This window comes from Phocoena phocoena, chromosome 3, assembly GCF_963924675.1.
Source record: "Phocoena phocoena chromosome 3, mPhoPho1.1, whole genome shotgun sequence".
NCBI lineage: Eukaryota > Metazoa > Chordata > Mammalia > Artiodactyla > Phocoenidae > Phocoena > Phocoena phocoena.
In genome coordinates, this window is record NC_089221.1 from 111,172,402 (window position 1) to 111,190,470 (window position 18,069).

At 41.4% G+C, this 18,069-nt stretch overlaps 1 protein-coding gene across 2 annotated transcripts in view; it reads left to right on the top strand.

Annotated features, from left to right (window-relative positions):
• Positions 1-7,657: 7,657 nt before the first annotated feature.
• Positions 7,658-18,069, top strand: part of HSPA4 (heat shock protein family A (Hsp70) member 4) — a 42,942-nt gene continuing 32,530 nt past the window's right edge. The window contains exon 1 of one of the 2 annotated variants that reach the window (XM_065874635.1): positions 7,658-8,010. In XM_065874635.1, coding sequence (XP_065730707.1) covers positions 7,904-8,010 — 107 coding nt within the window. In that variant the 5' untranslated portion in view covers positions 7,658-7,903. The remainder of the gene's footprint in view (positions 8,011-18,069) is intronic. The other variant, XM_065874636.1, reaches the window with a different exon arrangement.

Below are 18,069 nucleotides of genomic sequence, written 5' to 3' on the forward strand. Positions count from 1 at the left end.
CCCACTTGCCACAGCTGGGGAGAGCCCTCGCGTAGAAACAAAGACCCAACACAGCGAAAATCAATTAATTAATTAAAAAACTCCTACCCCCAACATCTTCTAAAAAAAAAAGAAAACAACAGAAAAACGCTACCCCCCCAAAAAAAACCCCAAACTGTGTACCCATTAAAAAATAACTCTGATTCACCCTTTCCCACAGCCTCTGGTAACCTCCATTCTATGTTCTATGAATTTGCTTATTCTAGGTACCTCATATATGAGGAAGTCATACATTTGTCCTTTTGTGCCTGACTTATTTCAATTAGGATAATGCTCTCAAGGTTTATTCATATTGTACCATATATCAGAATTTCATCCCTTTTTTATAGTTGAATAGTATTCCATTGCATGTGTATACCACATTTTGTTTACCCATTCATCTGTTGGTGCACACTTAGCTTGTTTCCACACTTCGGCTATTGTGAATAATGCTGCTGTAAACATTGGTGTATGTGTATCTGTTTGAGTCTTTGTTTACAATTCTTTTAGGTTTATACCTAGGAATGGAATTGCTGGATCATATGGTAATTCTATGTTTAACTTTTTCAGGACAAAGTATATAACTTTTAAAAAGTTAAAAACATACAAATATATATAGTGAGGCTATGTCAGTGATTTACTTACCTCAGTGAGGACACGAGCAGGAGAGTAAAGATCATTCAATGGAGAACTCAAGATCCTGAAGTGAAAGAAAGAATGCTGAAATTAGATTGCTAAGTTAAATACAAAACCTGTTATTGTTCTACAGGGCAATGAAAGCATAATCCTTGGGAGTATCTTTTCTACCAGATAGAAATCATTTGCATCTCTCCCAAACAAATACCATTTGTGATATCAATCTTCTACAATCTTTTACAAGTTAACTAAGTTAGCTAATTTTACAGAGTCTGGCGGTAATCTTTTTGAACTTTGTATTTATTGCTTTTCATTTTGTTTATGGTATTTTCTGCATTCATTTTTCTATCTTTGCTTTTACTGTTTTTGTCTTTTGTTGTTGTCCTTACAAAAGATCATTATGTGTGTGTGTGGTTGAATAAATACATATAATGTATATATTCACCTTTATTTTCTGGTAATCATATGTTTTTATTTTTGAAACTTAATTTGTAAACCTTTAAGTATTTGACTTATCAGGAATATATTCTTGCATACGGTTTGAGGTAGGGATCTAAAATTTTTTTCCCAAATGGTTAGCTAATATCCCAACACCACCTCTCCCTCACTAGTGTGAAATGCCAAGTATCATATATACTGGATTCTTATACTTGGATATGTTTCTGGAATTTTATTTCTGTTTGTCCTTGTCTTTTCTGGTACCAGTATCACAGCTGTAATTATTACTGCTTCATTACACTGTGTTGCCTCTTATAGAGGGAACAGAATGTCTCTGCTACCAGCAACCATGCCTTTAGTCAAAGGGAGCTACTTCTCACAGAGGCAGGGCAAGTGCCCAGCCTTGCTTCACAAGCACCAGCAACTCTCAAATATTTCAGTGCTTTAGGAAATTCCACTGAAAATTCTAGAGAAAGGCACCCACCTAAGGGATCTGAAAGTAAAGGCTGAGTGCTATGTGTGTATGATTGAGAGGTGGGGGGCAGGGGGTGGAGTGAGGAGCTCATTCATGAACTTCCTCTCAACCACGTAGTTTTACTTTCTGTTTGTTTACATGGAGATGCCAGATTGTCACTGTGTCCTCTCTGCTTTAGAAGGGGATTTTACTTTTAGAGAAGAAGCCCTAAGGAAGAACATAAGAAGCCCTAATGGAGGCATTTTCGTCCCTCTACTGACACTCTAAATGACTGGAAGAGATCTTTTAGTGTGATGGGGCCTTCTTGGGGCCCTGGATCTCATCTCATTTAGGGGTAAGATGACATGCGAAAGACGAATATACTACGCTTTCCTGACTTCTCAAAACAAGTGCTAGTACTATTGGAATAAAAAAAGATATCCCAAGCTCTGTTCACTGGCACAAACTACTGAATCAAGTAAGGATATTCAGCTGGGATCTTTTCATTGCTCTTTTCAAAAATAACTCTTGCCTTCAGTGGAAATGGCACAAAATATGGCCATATTTAATAGACTAAATAGTATTCTTAAAGGGCCAGTCATCCATTTCTGAAGAATGACTTACTAACCTCATTTCTACTCTTTGCTGAGTGCCTTATTCTTTCAAAGCATTTCAAGAATACATAAAGTTCTTATCATGCTTTTTGTTTCACAGTATCTCCATAGTGGAAGTTTCTTCCCGCTACCTTTTTCAGGCTTGTCTTTGCCTTGTCTGGAAGAGAAACTGATGCTTCCAGTGAACTCAAGTCATCCCCTCTGTTGTTTCAGCCTGCTGTAGCTGTTGCTGCTGCCTTTGGCCATGGGGATGGATTCCTGTGTCACTGCCAGGAAAACATGTTAGTCACTCTCCTCTGAGTTAGAGCTTGCACTGCTGGCGTTCAAGTGTCAAACTGTAATCGTCTGTGATATATTTAGATTTTGAACTCACTTTGCATTTGAACGTTAACTACATGTCCACAAGAAAATAAATGGTCCTCCTGTGGTTGTGACGCCATGCCTGGGCAGAGTGCCACATGAAATTTTTCATAGTAACACTGATTCTTTATCAAATTACACATATTCATACCCCAGATTCCTCTTTAATCAGGAAACCTGAAAAGTGAATTATTATCGGAGGCCACAGGGCCTTTTAAAATCATTGTCCTTGAGTCTTAGAGCAAGAAGCAAAGAGCATTCTGTCCTGAGACAAAGAGGCTGTATTTAGCTGAAGGGAAACCAGCACAGGATACACTGAGTCCTGATGAATTTGACACTTTAAACAAAAGATGGTAAAAGAGTTTTGTAATTTGCAGACATGATATGGCAGGATAGCTCCTTGGGGGGGGTCCCTCTGTACTCAGGAACAGGACAAGCCAGAGCAAAACCCAGCTGAGCAGGTGAGAGTCTGAGCAGGTGAGAGTCACGTTTCTGGTCTCAGCAGACCAGACCAAGAGGCTGGACCTTGGGGGTGGAGTTGGAATGTCAGCTGCTATAGAGGTGCAAGAAGGCTGAGTCTGGGGCTGGTTGAGGAGAGGGTGGAGCTTATAGGTAAGGAGGCTATGAATCAGGTCAGGAAAATTATCAGTGATCAAGAGATCTAGACGAAGGGGTTAAAATTTCCTGATGGTATCAGTCTGTGTGGCCTGGAGAAATCTTTGCAAAGTTCACCCAGCATTTTAAGATTATAAAGAGGGAAAGGTTTCGGATACTGATGATACTGCAGGATGTATGTATAAGTGTAATCAGCCCGAATAAAGGCAAAAGAGTGAGGCTTTGGGAAAGGACCTCAGAATGAGATCATAGTGCTACCACGTAAGCAGACGGTATAATAGTGTGAGGAAGGACACTAGGATTTCAGCGAATTTGGGGTTAGGAGTGAACTGTAATGGTAGTTTCTATATCAGAAGAGTGTTAAGATTAGAAAAATACTTGAGGGAAAAAACCAGGAGACTAAATTGTGCCCTACTACTCCTTATATTTTTGCTTGTTATACTTGTGCTTATAATTAAACAACGTTTAAACAGGTTTTCTTTAGACTTCTCAGAGTCTTTAAAATGACATTATTAACCTATTCATATCTCATAGAACACAGTTTGGGAAAGGCTGGTTTAACCTAATAAAAAAGGCACAACCAAATTCAACCATCATATATACATAACAAAAACACTGAAAGTAAGGAAAGTATTCCAAAAGGTCTACAATGAATGACTAGTTGAATTAATTTCTCTTATTCTTTTGTTTCCCATATTTACTCTATGGAGCCTTTACAAGGAACATGAGCTTAAAGAAAACAGCGGTGTAGTTGTAGGAGGCCACTTTGAAATCGGAGTTTTAAAGGTTATATAACCTTGGACAAGCTCTTTAACCTCATCAGGTCTGTTTTTTCATCTTCAAAATTGGAAAATAACACCCACCTAATGGGTATGCTGTGAGGATTAAGTGGATTATGATATCCAAATCACTCAGCACAATGTCTGGCACATACTGTAGGAGCTAGAGATGAAGTAATTACCATTATTATTGAGTTGTTAAGAGTTTTAGAGTTTAGGAAGGAGCGCTGGTTCAGCTAAGGGCATTGGTCCACTCACTGTGATATCAGGGAAGCCAGAAAACACCATTACCTGAGTTTGTAGCTTACTTGTGAAGCAAATGATTCCAGAACCTGCTCCAGAATATAGAACAGGATTCCACTGGACACCTGGCAGGGAAGACTATGAATTCCCAACTGACTGAGAAACTTTTGTCTCGTGGTAGGCAGGCTATGAACACTGTGTACTGAAAACAAACAGACAAAAACTTTGCTAATTGCTTAGAACTAAATTTGATCATTGTATCAGAGAAAGGCATTTAACAACTTCCTTCTAAAATACTCAAGATGCTCTGCTAAATGAAAAGAACTTGTGCTACACCCATGGTGCCTTTAACATTAAATATTCTGGCAACTTTACTGCTTCACAATCGATTCTTGGAAACTTGCTCCTTTAGATTCTTTGGAATTCTTAAATAACCTTTCCTGACTTCATTTATTTAAATATCCCAGAATAGCCTCTTGAGCTATAAGTTTGATGATCAAAGACACTAATTTTAGCAGGAAGAGTGCTCTCTGTAACTGATGTTATGCTTCATTTTGAGAAGGACAAATTGTTCAAAAGATTGATAGAACCAATGGTATTTTAAACTGAAAGCAGTGCCAAGGCAAATAAGGCAGGTAGGTATGAAGTTGGAACACAAAAAGATAGGGATGTTTTTTGCCAGTTTAGCTAAAGGCTGGGGAGGCCTCCCACAAGATGGAAGGCAGGGACAGAGTCCACAACCCAGACATAGTGATCTTCTAGGTAGTTTAGGCACTTCAGCCTAGGTCAGGCTTGTTACCCAAAAACTAGGTTCCCGTCTTGGTGGGTGTTGAGCCAAAAGACACAACCAAGCCAAAGATAGGAAGAATGAAGGATTTATTACTTGAAGTTAGAAAGGAGAACACCGGGGATCTTTCCCAAAGCAGTGTCTCCCTGAACAGCAAAACTGGGGAAGTTTTAAGCCAAGAGTACGTGCATATCCATGAAAGGCCTTGTGTGGTATATGCATATTCACGAAGGGGCTTGAGCTGAGGAGATTTTTAACATTGAACTGGGACAAAGCTTGAGGTGATTAAAGCCACAAGCGTCAGAAAAGATCAACATCATTCCATCCTCCATCAGGGTGGGGGCCTTAGTTCCTGCAGAACTTGAAGATGTGCATCATATTATGTACATCCCTTGAGGAGGAACTAGGACTCTGTTTTATTGCTGAACTACTGTTTCTTGACTGCTTTTCCTTTGTTCCTGCATTCCCTCACTTCCCTTACGATCATTAATTATTGAGACCTGTTCAACAACAAGCATTGTGGCCAGGCTTAGATCAAAAAATGGATTCGGCCAAATATGGCTTTTCTTACGTCAAGAAAGCCATGCCTGGTTCTTTTTCTCTGTGGACCCCCAACCCTATCTTTTTACAGACTGGCTTGTTTGCCCAGTGCTTAATAACCCAGAGTAGACAGAGGGAGACAGGACTCTGTCATAGGTAAAGCCAGTAACATCTCTGGTGTTATTGATATCCTGCTAGGTGGCAGAAAAATAGGAGATAGAGGAAGGAAAGTCAAGTACAATTTTTCTTTACTTTTAAAATTGTGGTAAAATATACATAAGGAAACTTACCATTTTAACCATTTTAAAGTGTACAAATCAGTGGCATTATGTACATTCACATTGTTGTACAACCAGCACCACTATCCAACTCTAGAACTTTTTCATCATCCCAGACTGAAACTCTGTACCCATTAAACAGTAACTCTCCAATCCCTCCTACCAGCCAGCCTCTAGTGACCACTATTCTATTTTCTGTTTCTATGAATTTGCCTATTCTAGGCGCCTTGTGTAAATGTAATTAGTCAATATTTGTTTTTTTTGTGTCTAGCTTCTTTGACTTAGCATGATGTTTTCAAGGTTCATCCATGTTGCATCGTGTTAGAATTTTGTTCCTTTTTAGGCTGCATAATATCCCATCATAGGTATATACCACATCTTGAAAACACATTCATGCATCAGCGGACATTTGGGTTGTTTCCACCTTTTGGCTATTGTGAATAATGCTGTGAATACGGGTGTACAAGCAACTGTTTGTCCTTGTTCTCTTTTTCAAAGGCTTTTTCTTCCTGCTTACACACCTCCTATTACAGCCTCAGGGAGCACTCAGTGCTTGTTTTTGAAGACAAAAACAGGTTTGATTTAGCCAAAATGTGAGAACCGTGTAGTGATTAGCAAGTTTAAAGGCACCCAACTTGGGCTTTGGGCATTGCTCCTGGAGACTGAGGTGCCTTCTTAGGCAGCAGGTGTGAAATAAAATTCATATTTTATGGCAAGACTAGAAAAATTTAAACAAAAAATTTTCTCTGCCCTTTCGCCTCCGCTCCCCCACTATGTGTGAACAAACTTGCCACCAGGTACTGGGACCCCATTTACCTGTCTAGCTAGTCTTGTACTGGATTCAGGTTTTGTGGGGTTGAAGCTTATACAATGCTTAAGTATTTACAAAGTAAATACTTAGAATAAGGCATCACATCAAATTACTGACGACATGGAAATTCAGATTCCCTGTCTTCTGAGATATCTTTAAGCGATTTATCAGAAATGCTCATTACAAAGAGTTGCTTCCCGATTGACAGCTGGCTTCCGCTCCACAACTGGAAGCCACCGTAACTCTCAGCAACTCCTTGCTCTCCCAGGTGCCCATGCAAGTGAGGGGTCCTGATGATTCGCTAGCTTCATTTCATCCTGCCACTTACCAGGTGGTCTGAACGTACCTAGGAGCATGTCATCTATCTCAGTGTCTCTTGCATCCAGCTCAAGACATGTGCTTAGAATGGGTTGGGGATTGAAAGGCTTAAGTGCCGTAGGTTCCTCAGTCTGACCTAAGGACAGGAGTGGTTTAGAAAACGGTGCGACGAGGCTGAACGAAAAAAACAAGGCGGTGGACTTGAGGGTGGAGTCCTCCCCTCCGCCGCAGAGGGCGCTGTCTTTGACTTTGACAGCGTCTTAGCTAAGACTGCCGAAGGCCGCGTTCCAACGGCGGCCTTCTCTACCCACCAACCTACCTCAAGTAGAGCAGATGAGAGACGCCTCTGGACTTTTAAGATTAGTTTGTGCTCCCATTTCCCAACACTAGGTGTGGCGTAGGAGGTGCCACAATCAGAACTTCCTTTGAAATAAAGAAAAAAGCGGAAGTAGGACAAAAGCGCTTCCTCAGTATTTTGCCTCAAACCGGCTGTCCTACTTTCTTCTGGAAGGGGAGGTGCTCCGCTGCTCTTTGCTGCCGCACTTAGCGCGGCGGCGGGGTCCGTGTACATGCTCAATGGCCAACTCCGCCTCCCAACTGTCTTTCGCCGGCCCTTCCCAGGTTCTTGGGCCTGGGAGTGACGTACACTTGTACGTACATGGGGGGCGGGGCCTCAGGAAGAAAAGCGGCTGAGCCGGAGTCTCGCGAGAACATTCCCTCTCAGTTCTCGCGCTGCTTCTTTACTCTCGTAGCGACGAGACCTTTCGAGATCTTCTCCGCCCCCGCTACCGGCGCCCAGGCTGCGGCCGCTGAGCCGGAGCCGGCCTGAGTAGTGTCCTCAGCTGCGGCCCTCCTTCTAACAACCTAGGCTCTTGCGTGGCTCTCCGCACGTCTCCCACTAGCCCCAGTTCCCTGGCCCACGCGGCCCGCTTTACGCGCGCCAGCCCCGCCGGGGTCCGTGTCTTGTCTTGCCGGCCGGACCCGGGCTCGAGCCTGAGCTGTAGCCGGCGCCATGTCGGTGGTGGGCATAGATCTGGGGTTCCAGAGCTGCTACGTCGCTGTAGCCCGCGCCGGCGGCATCGAAACGATCGCTAATGAGTACAGCGACCGCTGCACGCCGTGAGTGTGGGCCAGGGTAGCCGCGTGCACTGGGGGTTGGGGGGGTGGTGGGGAGCTAGCGCTTGCTCGGGTCTGTGACCCTCGCGGCTTGGGGAACGCGGGCCGGGCAGTCATCTCCGTTACGAGCCGAGGCTCCGGTGGGTAGTGGACCCCCACTGCGTTTTAGGTCAGTAGGGCCCGCGACCTCCCGTGTGGGTCTGCGCTAGGGGCGAGGCCCTTTTTCTGTGGCCCGCCGGCCGAGCGAGGGCTCCGAGTGGGTACTTGGACCAGCGGAGGCTGTGGGTAGGAGCTGGGAGGAAGGCAGGCCCGGGATGTGGGGTGGACCGAGATTCTCTTTTAGAGGGCACATAATAGGCCCAGGGCGTACTGACGTCTCTAAAGCCCAGCACAGAGTTGGGAGCTTTGCACACAGCAGGAGCTTAATAAAAGTTTAATTGAACAGGTCTGGCGTCTGCCGGCAGGCGGTAAGACAGTGCAGAGACCGGAGTCCCACGTGAGTGGGGGGTGGGGTGGCGCCCGGAAGAGAGGGAGTCGGAGCACCAGAGATCTCCAGATAGGGTTGGCACGGAAAGATATCAGAAAAGGATTTAATAAAATCGATGCCTTTTGGATACCTTTTGCATTCGCTTTTGTTTTTCACGTCGCTTCAGTATATTGAACTGAATGTTGGGTCATTCTCTGCTGTCATTCTTTGCGCACCTATCCCTAACAGCGTTCCACTTTCACTGTAATACATTCCAACCAGGGTGTTGGCTGCAATTGTTAATGAATGACTCAGGGGCTCACTTTGACTTTTAGAACCTATGGTAAGTTATGGAGCCAGTATAGACACAGCGCTAAGAAATCATGACTCACCCAGGTCTTTCCTTGGATAGGGTAAGAGTCTTTTGTACGTAGAGACACCTTTCAATCCATTGTCTTCCTCTTGGACAGAATCTTTTTAAGAAGTTTCTGTTATTTGCTAGGTTCTCATTGTGTCTCATTAAGGGCCTCTGTTTTAAGGCTCGTTTTTCACCCTACCTTTTGTTACACTTCTTCAGCAATTTCTGGCCAACTCGATTGCTCCCTATACCAGACTGATATTTGCTACCCAGAAGGCTGACAACATTTCCCTTAAACTTATCAAATTTCTATCCCTTATTTTAGACGTAACCCATGTGCTTCCCGCAAAACCCATCCCAGATCCAAAACCACAGTTTGATGTTCCTTTCTCAATTTTATTTATAGTTTTTAACTAATGAGATATAATTCACATACCGTGCAGTTAACCCTTTTAAAGTGTACAGTTTGTTTTTAGTGTAGACACAAAATTGTACAACCATCAACACAATTTTAAAACATTTTCATCATCCCACAAGAGCAACCCTGTACTCATTAGCAGTCACAGCCCAATCCCCAACCCTCCCATCTTCATAGTTTTTAACAGTGGGTCTAATTTGTATTTCCAGGGAAGTGTATTGTACAATGAAGTTTTTAAGTATTTAAGCATTAATTTTCTATTTGTTATTTTCCTCTCTGGATCCTAGTTTGCTTCATCTGTAGAGATAGTTTTCCTCAAGAAATTAAGAGGGCTAGAGCACTGAGTTAGGCATGTAACTTTTTGGTCTTTTCCCAGCTAGAATTGAACATACTTTAGCTCCAAAGGTAAGAGAATTCCAAATATTGGAATGAAGTGTTCCTGTCCTTCCTTTTAGACTCTTATGACCCCTTTTCTCCTTTAGACAAATAGTAACTACAGCAGTTTTACCATGAATCTCATTATTTGGAACTGAAAGAGTTGTTTCAGAAAAGAATTTAATCTTCCCAGATCACAGTTAAATTTGTCCCAAAGACTATTTGATGGGTGACCAGATACACCATGTAATTGTGATAAGAATATGTTTAAATACTTAAAAGTAATTTTCCTTACATGTTCCTATATTTCCAGGAACTTAGAGGGATGCCATACATTCAAGTATTTTTTTTTTTTTTTTGCGGTACGCGGGCCTCTCACTGTTGTGGCCTCTCCCGTTGCGGAGCACAGGCTCCGGAAGCGCAGGCTCATCGGCCATGGCTCACGGGCCCAGCCACTCCGCGGCATGTGGGATCTTCCTGGACCAGGGAACGAACCCGTGTCTCCTGCATCGGCAGGCGGACTCTCAACCACTGCGCCACCAGGGAAGCCCTCAAGTAGTTTTTGAACTGTGATCTCGATTAGCTTAGATTTCTGTGTTGGAGTCTTTGGCTAAGTAGAACATGGTGGGCAGAAAGGTTGATTTTTTTTTTTAAAGTAGTGATTATGGAAGAATGGATTTATACCTCAGAGGTACACAGGGAATGTGTGATAGGTTTGTTTTAGTGTGAGAGTGGAATGAGATGCAGGTTCTGGAGGGCTGGGTATAGTGAAAGTAACTCATTTAAAATTGTGGGTGCAACAGGATTTGAATTCCATTTTTTTTTTTTTTTTTTTTTTTTTTTTGCGGTACGCAGGCCTCTCACTGTTGTGGCCTCTCCCATTGCGGAGCACAGGCTCCGGATGCACAGGCTCAGCGGCCATGGCTCCGGGCCCAGCCCCTCCACGGCATGTGGGATCTTCCCGGACCGGGGCACGAACCCATGTTCCCTGCATCGGCAGGCGGACTCTCAACCACTGCGCCGCCAGGGAAGCCCTGAATTCCATTTTTGAGGAGCCAGTTGAGTCTTACCTAGAAGAGACCCTTGCTTTCCCACCAAATTTAGGCTTCCTTTCATTTCAGCAGATAATGAGTAGCTTCTAATATGCCAGCTGTTGTGCTAAGCACTGAAGGTACTCTGATAAACAAGTAAGATCCTGCCATCATGGACATGGCTAGTGGAGAAAACCAGATGCTAAACAAATATGTAATTACTGACTGTGGTAAAGGTCCAGATGGGAAAGTATGGAAAACAATGACGGGGACCTAATTTAAATTGGATATGGGGTGGTGATGGAAGGTGCTTCTTAAAGAAGTGTCATTTAAGATGAAACACAGAGGATGAGTAGGGTTTTACCATGGAGGTTCGTGGTGGGAGCGAGGAAGAGTTGTTCCAGGCAGAAGGAATAGCAAGTGAGGAAGAACTGAGGCACACTTGACAGACTGAGAGGATTATAGCCAGTTGAAAAAATGCTGTGAATTGAATCTGCAGAGAAGTTAGGCAAGACAGGTTAGATTATGGCAGGGCTTTGTAAATCATGTTAAAGATTTTTATCTAGGTGCTGTGGGAGGTGATCCAATTGATATTTTAAAGATGTGATTGGCTTTTTTATGGAGAACGGATTTATTTGAGAAGGGCAAGAGAAGAAGCCGGATGATGCTTAGGAGGATATTGCAATCATTTGGTCCACGTGGGAGTTTATGTTGCTCTCCACCAGTGTGGAAGCATGGGAGAAAAGTGTGGGCGGCATAGAGATAAACTTTGGAGTTTTAACTTACGAGTGTCGTGTTGATATTTCATGACCATAGGCTTTGGAATAAGATGGAAAGCCTATTTTTATATTTAGTTGGATTATTACAGTAGAAAGAGTACAACCTTAAAGCTTCTTTGGAATAAAAATGTTAAGGGACTGCCAAACATTACAGGAGTTAATTGGGCCGTACTGTACAAAATTTACAGGGTAGATATGAGTTACCTAAGAAGATAATTCTGTGTATGAATAGTTATCATTTTCATGGACTTAGTTCCTCATAAAACAGTATATTAGGAATTTGAAGAGATGAAATTGTCTGTTAATAACTGCCCTTGAGAGCAAAAGCTGAAAGTAAGGTGGGTTCTGGCTAACTGGCAGATTAATATCTGATACCTTATTTGTGCAAGAAAAGTGTTCCTCTATGGAGTGAATATCTTTACACGTTGTAGATCTAAGCACGTCAGGATGACTGGATCTTTTGGGTTCAGTGAATAGGAAAGTTGATTGGTTAACTAAAGCTTCAGATTGCTAACACTTCTCATGTCTAATTGAGGTTATCAAAGTAGTTTCTTAGACTCATTTAAGAACTAAAATACAACTTTGTATATAGAATTGGTAGGTGTAATCTACAGGAACTTTATGTCATCAGGTTCTAAATTGGGTTTCCTAAATTAAAACTTTTTCTGACTTAATAAAATACTTGTTTGCTTTAACAACAACAACAAAAATAAAGTGCTAAGTAAAATTGTTTCCTCTCTAATTATTTGCTGTTTGCTGTCTATCCTTGCATAACTTTTTCTAGACTTCTACAAATATATGTGGGGACGTGTGTGCCCGTATAAATAAATAGGATCATACTATATTTTGTAATTATTTTCTTTCACTTATATTTTAGACATCTTTCAGAGTCCGTAAATATGAATTTACCTCCTTAAGTACATAATAGTCCATACTATGGCTTTAACATGCTTTCCTCAGATGTTCAGGTTGTTTCTATATTTTTGCAATTAGAAATAGTCTTCAACAAGTCTTTTATATTTATGTTTATATGTTAATACTTTTATTTTTGTTGGATAGATTTCAAGATGTGAAATTGGTGAAAGGATATATATGCTTAAAATTTCAGTACCTATTGCCAGAGTACTTTACAAAAATTTAAGGGATTAATTTACACCAGGAACGTAAGTGATTTCTCTGTTTCACTGGGGTTTGTGAGGATTATGAGTTAAAATTATATAAAATATTTAGCATAATGCCTGTTACATAGTAAATACTGCCCAATTATTTGCTCATATTGCTATTATTACCTTTTTGTATATTTTATTAATTCTGTTTATTAATGGACCATATATTGGGACAGTAAAATGAAATCTATGGAAGTTTGCCTTTCGGGTTTATCAAATATGTAGCTTTTAATGTGTAAATCTTACTGACTCAGGAGTTTGTGATTCTTAAGGAACTGCATATCTTGCTAGTATGAGTTGTTTGATCTGTTCAATATCAACTGTTTTGGGTATTTTCTAGCTCTGGGCTAAGGCAGTGACTGTGGGGTAGTCTGATTAACCTAATAACCATTTCCATGCCAGTCTTGCCTGCTTCTCTTATTTGATAGTCTAAATACTATTGTAGGTTCTCTGAAAAACTCATTTTCTTATATTGTTTAAGAAATTGAATTAGAGTAACAGCTGTCTGAATATCCTGAGAGCGGTCCTACACACACTTATAAACATGAAACTGTACCTTTTAAGGATCTTTGCCGGTTGCAGCTGTTCATAACATCCTATCAGAATATCCATAAATGTTTGGTCAGTGGTATCTTTTACCCAGGAAAGAGAACAACGGCTATTCTCTGGTTTAAAAAGATGATTATTTCTAGGACTTAAAGATTAGAACAGAAAAGTCTTGAACTTGATTTAAATTAACTTTGTGTAATGTCATCCTGTAATTTGGAATGGAGGAAAGGTAATATCAGTCAAGTAGCAAGTGTCTTGAGTACTGCCGTTTTTAGCAGCATTAACTTGGGCTTGTGTAAAGTATAGAGGAAGTGTAAAATAGAGTCCTGCTGTGGAGATGTAATCATTCTAGTTGGAAATATGAATGACGTAAAGCAACAGTAAATAGAATAAGAATAGAGAGTACAATTATGGGCAAGGTTATTAAATATAGACCTTAATTGTTCAAGTTCAGAGGACAAGTCATATCTGTGGGGGATGGAGTGATAAGGAAAGGCGGGAGTGGGACTTGAGCAAACAGGATTAGAATACATGAAGAAAGGATTGGGACAGTCTGGTGAAGATATAGAAGTAGGAATAAATCTAGAGGGTTTGGTAGGCAGTACAAAAGTATTTATGGGGACTTCCCTGGTGGTCCAGTGGTAAAGAGTCTGCCTTCCAGTGTAGGGGTTGCGGGTTCGATCCCTGGTCATGGAACTAAGATCCCACGTGCAGTGGGACAACTAAGCCCACACGCCACAACTACTGAGCTTGGGTGCCTCAACGACAGAGCCTGCATGCTGCAAACTACAGAACCCATGTGCTCTGGAGCCTGCGTGCTGCAACTAGAGAGAAGCCTGTGTGCTGCAAGGAGGATGCAGCCAAAAAAAAAAAAAAAGGTTAAAAAAAAAAGTATGTATGTGTGGGACTTGGAGTTTGGTAGTCCTGATTTTGAATCCTGAACTCTAGTACTAGTTATGTTTCTGGGCACATTAACTTGCCTTTATTCAGTTCTTCATTTACAAAATTGGGTCAGTAATAGTTCTTGTCTTAGAGTATTTGGGAGAATCAAGTGTAGAATGCTTAGCACACTGCCTGGCATATGAAGGCTCAAAAATGAAAGCCGTGGGACAAGGGAGCTTAACCTGCTTGGATGAAAGAGAGGCTTCCTACCATAGATAGGGATTGCACGCAGGCTATGTGAAATTTTGGAATTTCCTGGTGAGTGGGAAATAGTATCAATACATATTTCCGTTAAATATCTTGTTCCCTGTCCAAATCCTGACAGAATCATTCAGCCACTGAAGATTTTTTAGTGTTTGTTGAGGAGAAACAAACTTAATGGGGGTATTTAGCTTCTCTTTTTAAAAGAATTGCTTAATTTATTAGGATTGCATAGCAGTATTTACCTAAATAGTAATGGCCATCTCTGGTAGGAGGGTGTTGGTTGTGGAGTTACTGATTATCCCTATGTTCTTTTTTACACTTTTCTAATTTTCTACGATGAGCTTGCACTAGAAAGCACGGAATAGGTTCTAGCGTTGGCCCTAAAATTTGACGTAATCTTTTTGGGCCTTTTTCACATTTAAATATTAGATTTCTTTATGTAAGCTTTTACTTTAAAAACCCTTTCAATTTGTGCTGTTTAACATATCTACCCTCATTCAGTTGTCGTTTTTTTTTTTTGCGGTACGCGGGCCTCTCACCGTTGTGGCCTCTCCCGTTGCGGAGCACAGGCTCCAGACGCGCAGGCTCAGCGGCCATGGCTCACGGGCCCAGCCGCTCCGCGGCATGTGGGATCTTCCCGGACCGGGGCATGAACCCGCGTCCCATGCATCGGCAGGCGGACTCTCAACCACTGCGCCACCAGGGAAGCCCTCAGTTGTCCTTTTGAAAAGGAAATGGTAGGACTTTTTATTCCTCATGATTTTAAAGGTGGCTGAGTGGGTTTTAGTGGATAGTTTGAGAAGGTGAAGCACAATTTACATAGCAAACTAGTTGGTATATTTTTGGTTCTGGTTTTTTTTTTTTTTTCTTTTTTTTGTCTGTGCCATGTGTCTTGTGGGATCTCAGTTCCCCAACCAGGGATTAGACCCAGGCTATGGCAGTGAAAGCCTAGAATCCTAACCACTAGGCCACCAGGGAACTCCCTAGTTAGTGTGTGTATATATATATATATATTATTATTATTTTTTTTTGCGGTACGTGGGCCTCTCACTGCCATGGCCTCTCCTGTTGCGGAGTACAGGCTTCAGGCTTCAGGCTCAGTGGCCATGGCTCACGGGCCCAGCCGCTCCGCGGCATGTGGGATCTTCCTGGACCGGGGCACGAACCTGCGTCCCCTGCATCGGCAGGTGGACTCTCAACCACTGCGCCACCAGGGAAGTCCCGGTATATTTTTTTTGTATGAAACTCAGACCAAGGTTTCATTGGAGGTTTAGTAATATATAATGTTATTTATGATGTGCCAGCCTCTGATAAATGTCCTTTAAAAGTGGATCAACAAATTTAATCCTTATAGCAACCATATTAGGTAGGTGTGGTAATTTCCCCCATTTTAGAGATGAGCAAATTGAATTTCAGAGCAGTTAATTAACAGCTAGAAAGGTAGAGAAGGGATTCAGATAGACCCATACTGTCTAATTCTAGAGCCTGAGCTCTTTTTACTGTACATGTGTTCAACTCAATCAAATTGACCATAAAGTGGAAAAGCTAAGGATTCCTTTCTTTAATGTACTAGTTGGCTTGTTATAGAACTTTTTTTAGAATGTAAGAATTATGTAATAATATATTAATGATTTTCTATAATATGATAAGAAAAGTGTGAATTCTGCCCATACTTTGCAAGAGTTATGCCTTGTTTGAGGTGTAATTGCCATATTATGTGGTAAAGATTGATGTTCCATTAGTGACATTTGATTGCTTTGTAAGAAGTTGGGAACTGTTTGTAGTGTGTGCATATATAGATGAATAAAAGGATGAATAATTTGAACTGAGACAAACTTTTATTTAGCTTTTCAAGATATACGAACCATTTCCTATCTATTACTTCTAAGGCAGATGTAGATTTTAAGAGTAAGTAAAAATGTTAACTGACTTCAAAGAGAATATTACCTAGAGCAGCTCTGTACAGTAGAACATTGTGTGATGATGGAAATGTTCTACATTCACATTGCCCAAAGTCCAGTAAGTTTTAAGCCAAGTCTAATAAGTTTTAAGAGGTAGTAACAATTTTTACTTGAGAGGGATTGGGAAGGCATCACAAGTGTGTGATATCTCTGGAGAATGAGTGAGATTTAGAAGGACCAGGGCATTTCAGGTGGCAAAAGTGGTAGAGCAAAGCAGGAGGATTGGAAGACTATTTGACTTGTGTTGGGGTACTGTGTGCTTGAGATTGCACCTGGAAAATGGGGGTGGGGTTGGGATTGTGAGAGGCCTTAGGTTCTACATTAAGGAACCTGGACCCTATTTGCTGGTAATGTTTTTGTTTGGAAGGTAATTAGAAGCAAGACAGATTCAGAGTTACCAAGGTAGAATAGGAAATTAACCCTTCAACAGACATACAATAAAGTTGGGAACATTAATTTTTTCATTCTTAGAGCTAGTGTTGTTTTGAGGAGATGAAGGCTTGAAAACAGGGCTGCAGGAAACAATGGAAGATAAATAATGTTGGCTTTTAGTTATGTTGGGATTGAGTTATTGGTGGGATGCATCTTAGAAACTCAGATCTGGTGGCTTTTAGAAAGATGTAGGTTTGCATGCATAGGCTAGAAGGAGTGGACAGGGTGAATGGAGTAGGTAAGATTACGGTGGGCAATTTCCTAAAGGGCTGTATGCGCTGTAGTAGGGGAGACATTTAAGTGGTACTCAGGGATTTTTTTTTTTTTTTTTTTAAGTGATAGGTGGTATATTTGCAGAAAGGCTGAGCTTGATACCTGTGCTGTAGAGGGGCTACCCCCCAGCATGTTCTAGGCCCATAGAGCTTAGGGCTCATAGGAAATTTGATGAAATTCCAGGCTGTGTCATATTGATTCAGGGCATAGCTGCTTGTAACTTTTCTGGGAGATTGGCTTACAGGGATTCTTGCACCATTGTTTGGAAAGGACCACTCAAGCACAGAGAGGCTGAGCATTCTGCCAGTTTGTACAGGGCTGGTAAGTTTAAGTAAAACAGTTCTACTTAATTAGTAGGTCATCTAGTGTGGTCAGATTTGGACCAAGGGAGTATGGCTGCAGAGCTCTTATTCTTACTCGTTCCACTAAATTTGAAGAATTAGGGGTACAGGGGGGATAGAGAGAGGGTCAAAGCTAGCTAGAGTGTGAAGTATGGAGAAACGATCTATAGTCCTGACTCCCATTGCTTTCAGATTGTATGACTCTGGACAAATTTACTTATTAATACCTTTTTGGACTCAGTTTCCTCTCCTATAAAGAGGGAATAAGATAGGGTGCTTATGAGGATTAAATGAGATGGTGCATATAGGCAATTTATGCAGTCATTATTATTAAGTAGGAGGAAGAGAAGGCTTTACTAACCTGAGGGAGAAATGGACTCTGGGAGGAGCTTTGTCTTTTGGATTTTTTGGGGGTGGCATGGGTGAATTTGATCTTATTTTAGCTTGAGAGAAATCAGCTACTGGAAAAGGAGGTGACAAATATATGCAAGGTTCCAGAGTGAAAAACAGGGGGAAGCATGGAGGCCATGATAGCAAAAACATCAACTCCAAAATAACTGACTTTTTAAGCTTAAACACAGTGTTTTAAAGTGTTTATACCTTTAAGCAAGTTTCAATTTTGCTTTCTAAAACAAGCAGCATATACATCAAACCAGCAGGCAGTGTATGAATTGATTTGGAAGAATGTTCAGAAGTGGGAATGAAGTTCCTTGTCAGAAATTGAGTCTTTAAAAAAAAAAGAAATTGAGTCCTTGGAAACTAGTTCT